Here is an 11,338-nt window from a genome sequence, read left to right on the forward strand (position 1 = left end):
ACAGGCCGGGGGGGTTCTCACATTTTTCAAAGACTTGTCAGCCACTGATCTCAGCAATTATTTTATTCTGCAGAGTCCAGTGGACACTTCTGTTATAAGATCATGGTTGCTGAAGAGATCATAAGTTTATAGCATGGGAGAATGCACCTGACATAAGACATACTGACCTGACCAGCTGACGTTTCTGTTCCACATCTGCCTTACACTGGTCGCAGCAAAAGGGTTAAAAGGAGAACTATGGGGTCAGTGTTCTTCCCCATAGTTCTCCTTGGGGTAACGGGAGGACACAAACTAGCGTCCTCCCGTTACCCTAAGCTCAGTATACCGCGAGCTACAGCTCGCGGTATACTGAGACGCCGCACCTGGAGCGGATCCCGACGTAGATGACAGGATTCGCCCAGCTGCGTGAGTGACAGCTGGCTCTGCCTATCTAGAGGCAGAGCCAGCTGTACCCGCCCCCTCCCCCATCCGTTCCGCCAGTCAGCGCTGGCAGATCGGAGCGCGGAAGAGGGGAATCCAGCCCCTCCCCCTGTCACGGCAGAGAGCCGTGACAGGATCGAGAGGTGAGTGAACCCGGTATGTTTTCCCTCACCTCCCGATCTACTGAGCCGACCTGTGACAGTCTCATTGTCACAGGTCGGCTTAGAACTATGAGGTGAGTGGAAATCACTCATGTCATAGTTCTCCTTTAATATATACCAAAATGTTGTGGTCCCCAGATTGAACACTTTATATAGGTCATATGTAGCCAGTTTCTATGCACGGTTTTCAGAAATGCCCCAATACTTGCTAGTCAAACACAGATTAGTGGGTTACTCATCATTTTACTAATTTACTGGCAAAAATAAAACAAAATGGGGTGAATTTATCAAAACTGGAGCAGAAGAATCTGGAGCAGTTGCCTATGGCAACCAATCGGCTTCTCTTGAGTCTGTTCAGTTAAGATTTGAAAATGAAAGAGAGAAGCCAATTGGTGGCCATACACAGCTGCTCCAGACTTTGTCTGCTGCAGTTTTGATGAATTCCACTCAATGTGTAATCACCAGAACACTATGAAGGGAAATTTTCAGGTATATAACAAGCATGAAAGGGAAGACAAAAAAGCCTTTAATCATTTGAAGGCACAATAGTTTTTATTGAAAATACACTCTAAGGAAATAACCTACTGCAATTTTGTTTGTTCTGTTTTATTATTCCAAAGCTTGACTGCACTGTAAAACAGACAGAAAATGTAACTAAAATAAAAAATCAAAAGGCTGATATAACCTGATGTAAAGACATGTTATAAACATTCAAAACTAAGCAAGCGCAGGAAAATCTGCAAAAAACGGAGAAAGGGAACAAAAATGTGTGAGCTTTCTTAACTGCAAGTCCGTTCAAACAGTTCTGTGACCAAGCAACCCCTGCCAGACACTACAGCCATGTCCAAGCTAAAAAACACACAGCCCAGTCTAGCACCTCTACCACACTTTAACTGGGACCTAGGGAGGAGGGGGTGCAACATCTCTGCTCCCCCAATCACACAATGTCTTGTATTTTTTTTTTTGAAGAAAAAATGTACAAGGTATTTTATGAATGGGCAAGTATCGGGGAGGGGAGAGTGATTCGAATAGAGCACTTCATTGCTCGAGTTGCATCTCATACTCCTGGAAGGAAACGGCATACTGCTGGGCAAGTTCTTCTTTTTTTCCCTTTTATACTTTGCAGCAGCCGTCCACCCATAACACATAGCCAGAGTGGTGTGTAAATATCTTTTTCCTGGAGTTTTGCTTTAATGTGTGACTGTATACACACACACACACACACACACACACACTGTTGTTCAGTGTCAGTATAGAAGGGAGTGTGGCAAACGGTGCAAATCCAAAAGAAAGAAATAGACAGCACTCAAACACTGTAGGGGACAGATTACAAGGTTACAGCCAAAGGGTTGAGTCAAAAATTCCTCCCTGAGCCGCTCTGAAGGAACACTGACAGAATAGAACCGGACCCCAACCACTTCTTAATTATGTGTCTGTTTAGAGTGAAAATCTGTCACATTTTCAGTACTAAATCTGTCTCAGAACTTTGCAAACTGGACTTGGAGAACTATGGGGTTAAGGCTTTTCCCCATAGTTCTCCTTATGGTAACGGAAGGATACAAACTAGCGTCCTCCCGTCACCCTAGGCTCAGTATACCGTGAGCTGCTGCTCGCGGTATACTGAGACGCCGCAGCTGAAGCGGATCCCGACAATTATGTCTGGATCCACACAGCTGCGTGACTGACAGCTGGCTCTGCCTATCTAGAGGCAGAGCCAGCTGTACCCGCCCCCTCCCCTGTACGTTCCGCCAGTCAGCGCTGGCGAATCGGAGGGGGAATCCAGCCGTGACAGGATCGAGAGCTGAGCAAACGCTGGTATGTATTCGCTCACCTCATGATCTACTAAGCCGACCTGTGACAGTCTCATTGTCACAGGTCGGCTAGAACTATGAGGTGAGTGAAAAGCACTCACCTCATAGTTCTCCTTTAATAGGGAAAAAAAGAAGGCAAAAAAGGTCTGTAAACCTGTCAGAGACTTTTCTGAAGGAGCAGCAGCATGATTTATCACTAATTTGCTGGATGAATGTCCTACTATGTATTAATTTGTTGGATAAATGCCCTCCGATGTATTAAGGACAGAGGTGTTTGTAGCATATATTAGCAAATCCATGTGGAAGTCACACTGCCTCATCATGGCCCCTCTGTATAGTTCGGTCTCTACACCCATCCCAATCAGCATATGAATTCAACATTGTGTCTATATGACCCAGGAATAGGTAGCATGGATATTGTTCAGGGTGCTAGTGACAGGTACGGTCAAAGTAACTAACAATGAACATCATCCTGTCCCGCAAAGGCTCCTATAAGTCATTATAGGAAGGTGTGTGGGTGCATTGGATGCATTGACAATTTCTTTCAAGAACCTCTCCTAACATACCAACTCACAGGGGAGGACCTGGATTTGTGGAAAGGCCACAAAAGCAGATGCTTGGGACAACAAAATGGTAGGCAGACAGCAGGATGTTTTATTATATTATTACACTCTATACACAATCAGGGTTCAAAATGAAACACGTCATTAAGTAGAACTGAGCTAGAATGGCGACTTTAGATGAATTCTCCTTCCCATGGCATCTACAGAAGCTTCTGTCAACACACAGTTTGCTTGTGGTCCCGTTGTCGGCCTACGATATCACAGACTGACAAGCCTCACCCCCAGCCCCACAGAGCCTCATCAACCATGGCTTCTGACAGGTATCGCTAATGTCAGTGAAGGCTGGAGTCTCTGCCTCCTCAAACCCTTAGAGCTCAGGGAGGAAGAAAGGATTTAAAGGAGAACTATGACATGAGTGATTTCCACTCACTTCATAGTTCTAAGCCGACCTGTGACAATGAGACTGTCACAGGTCGGCTCAGTAGATCGGGAGATGAGAGAACACATACCGGGTTCCCTCACCTCTCTATCCTGTCACGGCTCTCTGCCGTGACAGGGGGAGGGGCTGGATTCCCCTCTCCCATCTGCCAGCGCTGACTGGCGGAACGGACAGGGGAGGGGGTGGGTACAGCTGGCTCTGCCTCTAGATAGGCAGAGCCAGCTGTCATTCACGCAGCTGGGCGGATCCCGTCATCTAAGTCGGGATCCGCTCCAGGTGCGGCGTCTCAGTATACCGCGAGCTGTAGCTCGCGGTATACTGAGCTTAGGGTGACGGGAGGACGCTAGTTTGTGTCCTTCCGTTACCCCAAGGAAAACTATGGGGAAAAACACTGACCCCATAGTTCTCATTTAACAGTAAAATGTCCACCAATAAAAAAAGAAAAAAAAGAAAGGCTATTTAACATGCATTTTTGGTAATTGAATTGGCATGTTTAATGATGTTATGCTGAACGTGAATATGAACTTACAGACTAAAAGGGTTGACAGACATTTGAGAGTGTATCTATACCAAAAAACAAAACATTTAGTATATTTCAGCATACCAGTCCTTAAATGAGGCAGCTGCATTAGTTTTCTTTTTTACAGGTTCTCTTCATTTTTGTCTGGTCATTTTACAAAATGACCCTTCCAATACATGGACTTCCAAGCATGTCTGCCTCTGCTCATATGCATTACATGAGGGGTTGGAGGATTGGTAGTGTAGATAAGGAAGATCAGACGGTTTTATGTTTCCAGTTCAACTTACAGGTAGTGAAAAAGACATTTCTGCATTTTTGACAAGCTCAAGAGGTACTTACAGAAAAAAGAAAACAAATACAGCAACCTCATAGGCTCGCCGTTATCAAACTGGATTTGAGCAATCAGGGGGAATGGATGTATTTCCTTACTGGGTGGTGCTGGTATGTGTAATGCAGTCATATGAGTGATTACTCATTGTACATATCTTTAGAGAAGGGAACTGTTGATATTCCATGTTTAAGTGATTTTACTTCATGTGCACAGTTAGTCTCATTTCATACATGTTAATAAAGATATTGGGATTTACCTTGAGGCCGGTGACTCATAGGTTATGTTTCTGGTTGTTTATTAGGTATAAAACTTAGACAGCTGCAGTAATGCATCCACGACCAGATCAGGCAAAACAGCTACATTTCTGCAGGTAACTCATCACTAACATTCAAATCAGCAGATTTAAGACAGAAATCCAGAATAACGCGTTATCTGTGCTCACCCTGCCTTGGGGCCATGTCACACAAACAACAGCAGCAATGATATTACAGAATTTCTTTCATTAGCTGGATTTTCTGCTGAAAATTGAACTGCAGTCAGCGAAAAGTCTGTGTTACAGCAATTCCAGGAATTGTCATCTGCGTTTGTGAGCGATTGTGACTTTTTGCTACATATCAAGCCAGCTACAGGATCGCCAGCCTCAGTAGCTACTCGAGTTCTCATGCAACTGGTAATGATCATGAACCACCAGATATATAGTGACATTAAAGTTAATTTCCCCTCCCCCCAATGTTAATTAAAGCACTTACCTTAAAGTATGTCTCTTAATCCGATCTTCTTTCCGGATGTTTTCATCTGTCCCTCCGGCGCTGCGGTGGGTCTCCGATCCAGTGCCGACTCCTCTCTGCTTGCAGGCACTTCCAGTCCCACAGTGTCTGCATGTGGGTGCATGCGTCCATAGACTTACCTTATGTCTCTCCTCATCTCCCGTCCAAAAATCTTAACTGCGCATGCGCCCGCCCGAGAATTTTCACATTTGTCGGACTGGAGTGCGTGGGGAAGACACAGGTAAGTATTTACCCTTTTCAAAGCATTTTTTTTTTACTTTTTGCATACATCTACTGCTTGCTAGTGGTAGATCTATGCAAAAAACACTGGAGGCTTTAATTATACCTTAAAGCTGCCCTGGGTAGCCAGCTATGGAAACAAATATGCATACTGCTACAAAAGATCAACAGGAAAATCTCAAGGCTGCTACACATCTCTGGTATAAAGATATTGGAGTGTAATTGATCTTTAAAGAAAGAGAAACATTGAGAGACATACCCTTCATTAGTTGGGGCTGGCATTTGACACTGCAGCTGCCACACACCAGCTCTATAGATCGAGAGCTAAATGATTGTGTGACTGCTGCTCGTTCAGCTCACAATCATCACTCTGCAAAGACAGTGGCTGTCAATTACCGCTCCCAGCAGAGAGATTCACCCTCCCTTCTCCATTCCTCCAGCACTCATGGAAGGGAGACGGCACATGTGGCTCTGGATCTAGAAAGGCAGAGCCAGATGTATCAGGCAGTGGGGTGGATCCCGACAATATTGATGGAATCCTTACCGACTGTGACATGGCTATGCGCTGTCAGAATATAGAAGGCAGTAGCCCACCTTTTCATGATTTTAGGTCACAGGAGGACAATAGTAAAAAATCGACATCGCTGGACGAAGCGATTAATGATGGATTTGATCCGTGGGACTTTTTTTTTTAATCAAGGACTTGTCAAACTTAAACATCTTTAAGTTTTCTTTAAGTCTTCAAGTTGGGGAGGAGGGTGATGGGGTATTTTATTTATCCCCCCCCCCCCATGACATTTTGTTTAGAAACCAAATGCCCTTTTCAGAAAAAGTCATTTTGCTGCTAGCTTGGGGTTTTTTGTTTTTTTTTTAAGCAGCATGGGTACCCCTCCCCAAAATCTATAACATATTCTGATGAGAAACCCAAGTACATTTGGCTCATCACATACTTAACTCTTCCTAATTCAATTCTTCCACATTTCATGATGTTAGAGACATGAGAACCCTATGAATAGTATGTGTTTCTCAAAGAAAGGACTGCTGTTCATATCAAAATCACACTGTGGTTACATTTTGTGTCAGTTGAGATACAAGTACAGAGAGAGGATGCCCATAATCATGAGACTAATGCAAAAACACAGACCAGCATCTGTCACATGAAGGGAAAAAAAAAAAAAAGCACAAAATGATCTACCAATTGTAAAACCGGGAATACCAATAATTCTATTATTTCACACAAAGATTACCAATATATGGCATATGCTGTATTTACTTGGCTGTGGTAAAGAAAGTTAAATATTTTATTAGATATTAATATGAACCATTCCTACCCTGCCCTGTTGCATGGAACAGTCCACACAGCCAACCAGAACATTTCCATGTTGAATCCCAGGGATCACTTGTAGCCTCTCAAAATCACTTCCCAAAATCACCACATCACACCCGGATGCGTAAGCCTGCGGAGAAGAAGAAAAAATCTTATTACAGAAATGTAGCTATGTAAAGTGATCCTTTCTGGTAAATTACAATTTTATTCCTATGGTGTTGTATATACAGTATTTAGCATGAACAAAGTTACAGAGTACAGCAAGATTTCACAAATATTTTAAAAGCAGCTTTCTTGATGAAACCATTATGAGAATTGAAATGCCCATCACAATGCAAGCGCTGGCAGTAACTTATAACAAGATGTGGCGTCAGCACTTTTTGGACTATTGGAACGGTGTTGAAAGGCTTTTGAAGCCTGGCAATGGCACTCCCATAATGATTTGTTTTAACGTAGTCAGAAAGGAGCTAAAGGTTGCTTTAAATACAAAATCCACTTTGTAAATATATAAATAGATGTTGCCCTGGGGTTGTATCCCACATTCAGCATCCGTATCTAGGTTCCCTCGGTCATGCATTAAGATATTTAAAGTGACATTAAACCCTCAGATTTTTTAACATAAACCAATACTGTAATGTGTACCTTACTGTAATCCATGGTAGTTTCCCTTCTCTTTGCTGCTCTTCCTTTTAAATCCTCATGTCTTCTCATGCTGGGGGAGAACTTCCCTTTGCAGCTGAGTGCCTCTTCCTGTAGTGCTGGCTCAGGTTGTGAACCTACACACAGACACCATGTATCCATTTCAGAGACAAGGCAGTCTGCTGCAAAACAGAAGTTCTGCCCAGCATGAGAACAGATACAGATTTAAAAAGGAAGAGCAGCAAAGAGAAGGGAAACTACCATGGATTACAGTAAGGCACACATTACAGTATTGTTTTATGTTAAAAAATCTGAGGGTTTAATGTCACTTTAAGTTTACCAAATATGTGCAAAAGTCCCTGAATTATTTTCAGCTCTATGGAATGATCTAGCCAGTTGATCAGATATTCCTAAACCAATGAAGTGTTTGTATATGATGCATAAATTGTAGAAATGAAAATAACTATGTGGCTACACTTCAAGAAAACTAAAAGAAATGTAAAATAAATAATCTCTCCAATATATTCACATTTCCTCATGTTTTAGTAAAAAAATACCTATTGATCCATCAGTAGTCCAGGGAGCTCTTAAAGCATAACTCTGGGCAGAACTTTTCCTAACCCTTGCAGTTTAGCTACCACAACACTGAAAGGGTTCGCTCGTATTTGTCTAGGTTAGGGAAAAATTAAAAAAAATTATACTTACCTGATTCTTGGACCCGCCTTGCTCTAAGACAGGTCCTTCCAACCTTTCTCCCCCTCGTCTGCAGCGGTCTAAGGTCCTGTAAATCACATTCTATACATTGTGTATAGAATTGAGGGACATTCAAATGCTGCAGTGTAGGAGGGGAGAGACTTCAGTGACCAGAGAAGCAGGGAGCCGGATTGGCATTGCGGGTAAGTATAACTTTTAACACCTAGACAAAAATGAGCCCAGAGCTCTTCTTTAGCCTTCTGTAGTGTGTCAACAGTGCCTTTGCTGCTTGCAATCCTCGTAAGCAATGTAATCAGTCCTACAAAGTACACCAGGGGTCTCAAACTCAATTCCCTCGGGGGCCACTAAACAAATTTGTTTTTCCCATGGGGGCCGCTCACCAAATTTCATACTTTAAAATAAAATATGTAACTATATCCGGTTTGGTACTATGGACCCTAATACGCACACTAAGGCCCCCATTCAGATTGTAGGTTTAGGTGCAATTAGGGAGTCCTGCATCAGGAACTTGTGTTTTCCTGCAGCAGGAATCCCTAATCTGGTCTTTGCAAGCGGCCGTTGTCACCCATTGAAGTCAATGATCAGGTGACAGCAGCTGCATGTAAACGCCTGCACACCACATGTAATATGTGATATTACATGCGTTTAGAAAACTCTCCCTGGATGCACAATCACTGCATCCAGGGAGAGTGATTGAATCCTAACCGAATGTAATCATATCACATATTAGATGTGGTGTGCAGGCGTTTACATGCAACTGCTGTCACCTGATCATTAACTTGAATAGGTGACAGCTGCCGAATGCCAAGCAGCAGCCAGCAAAGCTAACAGGATACTATGCTGCATTACAAGAGGGATTGTAGCAAGGGATAAAAGAGTAATACTTCCACTTTATAAGTCATTGGTTCAGCCTCATCTTGAGTATGCGGTACAGTTCTGGTCGCCAAATCTCGGGAAAGACGCCCTCGAACTTGAAAGAGTTCAAAGAAGGGCCACAAAATTATTTAAAGGCATAAAAAGCCTGAGTTATGAGGACCACCTCCAAGAACTCAACATATTACTTAGAAAAAAGGCGCTGAAGAACTGACCTTATTGCAGTCTTCAAAATCATCAATGGGCACCACAATATTGCCAAAAGAATTGGGACGCCTGCCTTTACATGCACATGAACTTTAATGGCATCCCGGTCTTAGTCCGTAGGGTTCAATATTGAGTTGGCCCTTTGCCACTATAACAGCTTCAACTCTTCTGGGAAGGCTGTCTACAAGGTTTAGGAGTGTGTCTATGGGAACGTTTGACCATTCTTCCAGAAGCGCATTTGTGAGGTCAGGTACTGATGTTGGACGAGTAGGCCGGGCTCGCAGTCTCCACTCTAATTCATCCCAAAGGCGTTCTATCAGGTTGAGGTCAGGACTCTGTGCAGGCCAGTCAAGTTCCTCCACCCCAAACTCGCTCATCCATGTCTTTATGGATCTTGCTTTGTGCAGTCATGTTGGAGCAGGAAGCGGCCACCCCCAAACTGTTGCCACAAAGCTGGGAGCATGAAATTGTCCAAAATGTCTTGGTATGCTTATGCCTTAAGAGTTCCCCTTCACTGGAACTAAATGGCCCAACCCCTACACTGGAACAAGCCCAACCCCTGAAAAACAACCCCACACCATAATCCCCCCCTCTACCAAACTTTACACTCGGTACAATGCATTCAGGCAAAAACCATTCTCCTGGCAACCGCCAAACCCAGACACGTCAATCGGATTGCCAGAGAAGTGTGATTCGTTACTCCAGAGAACGCGTCTCCAGTTCCCTACAGTACAGTGGCGTTGAGCTTTACACCACTGCATCCGCTGCTTTGCATTGCACTTGGTGATGTAAGGCTTGGATGCAGCTGCTCAGCGATGGAAACCCATTCCATGAAGCTCTTTACGCACTGTTGTTGTGCCACTCTGAAGGCCACATGAAGTTTGGACGTCCGTAGCCATTGACTCTGCAGAATGTTGGCGATTTCTGTGTACTGTGCACTTCAGCATGCACTGAACCTGCTCTGTCATTTTAAGTGGCCTACCACTCCGTGGCCGAGTTGCTTCCACTTTGTTATAAAACCACTAACAGGTGACAGTGGAATATTTAGTAGCAAAGAAATTTTACGAAACACCCAACACACACACCATTTTTAGAAGTACTGATACATGTCTAAGTACTCACAGATACAAGTACGGATACATTTTTGTTTATTGTCATGCGACAGTATTTCCAAAACAATACAGACTGATGATATCAGGACAGTGGTGGAGGGCCAGAGCCAGGTCCCAGCTGCTGTAGTTCTCCTGAAAATGCCCAGTATCAGCACTGGTATCTGAAAATCCTTAGTAAGTTGCAATATAGCACAATTTTTCATCTTGAGGTAAGATAGACTTTGCCAAGCAAAGATTTTACTAGTATATGGAAGAAAAGTTCCTAAAAACCAAAAAACACCACACACACCATCAACCATAAAAAAAAAAAAAAAAAAGAAGAAGGAGTTAGGACATTTGCATTGCCCCCCCAACACCCGTCAAGTCCCATCCACCAAAGTACCTCGGTTATTTAAAGCTACATTCCACTTCTATGTCCTACTCCTTTCAATGTTTGAACTTTTCTTGCTGGCCACAGCAACCAGATATTGCTTTAGTCTTGCCACTGTTACAAGCAGCAAGAACAAAACAGGAACTTTGATAAGGAAGGCAAAAAAGTAAGAAAAGCTGCTGCATCATTTTTAAACCAGCTATTAGATGTACAATGCCACAAACAAGCATTTTCCTGCCACTCCTCTCCTGGAATGTTGACCAAACAATTCCTATGTGTGCGTTTATATGTACACCTCCATCAGAGGAGAAAGAACCAGTCAGAAGCACTCCAAGAAAGATTCAACTGATCTTCTGCTGCCCCTAAACAACTACTGTGCAAGAAGTCGTGTGTATGTTTCCAATTCACGTTTCTTTGGTTGTGCCTCTTGTCCTTTTACAGCAGCGTGTCACATTATAAAGGGTTTATTGCCAACAGAGCTTACACAGATCCACTGCAAAACAGTGCAGAATTCATCCGGGCATTATTATTACCACACGTGACCAAATTATAGGGCGGGGTAATAAACGCACTGCATCTCCATGTAGAAACTACTACATTATGAAAACCACCTCTGCACCAGGTTTTCAATCAAAGCAGAACATCAACCTATTATAATTTCCAAGCGTTATGCCGAAGCTACAATGAAATGACTCCAAAAAGGCCTGGAGCCTTTCAAAATTACCTTTTTTTTCTTTTAAATGGATCATTTTCTCAGTTTAAACATTGTGAATAAAATATGGGTTTAGGAGATGTGCAAATTATTGCATTCTATTTTTAGTACATTTTACACAGCGTCCCAAAT

General features: G+C 43.2%; 1 protein-coding gene across 1 annotated transcript in view; it reads right to left on the bottom strand.

Annotated features, from left to right (window-relative positions):
- Positions 1-11,338, bottom strand: part of DMXL1 (Dmx like 1) — a 127,046-nt gene that overhangs the window by 100,630 nt on the left and 15,078 nt on the right. The window contains exon 2 of the mRNA XM_018557308.1: positions 6,584-6,709. Coding sequence (XP_018412810.1) covers positions 6,584-6,709 — 126 coding nt within the window. The remainder of the gene's footprint in view (positions 1-6,583; positions 6,710-11,338) is intronic.

The sequence above is a fragment of the Nanorana parkeri genome, unplaced genomic scaffold (genome assembly GCF_000935625.1).
Source record: "Nanorana parkeri isolate BGI_ZX_2015 unplaced genomic scaffold, ASM93562v1 scaffold279, whole genome shotgun sequence".
Lineage (NCBI taxonomy): Eukaryota > Metazoa > Chordata > Amphibia > Anura > Dicroglossidae > Nanorana > Nanorana parkeri.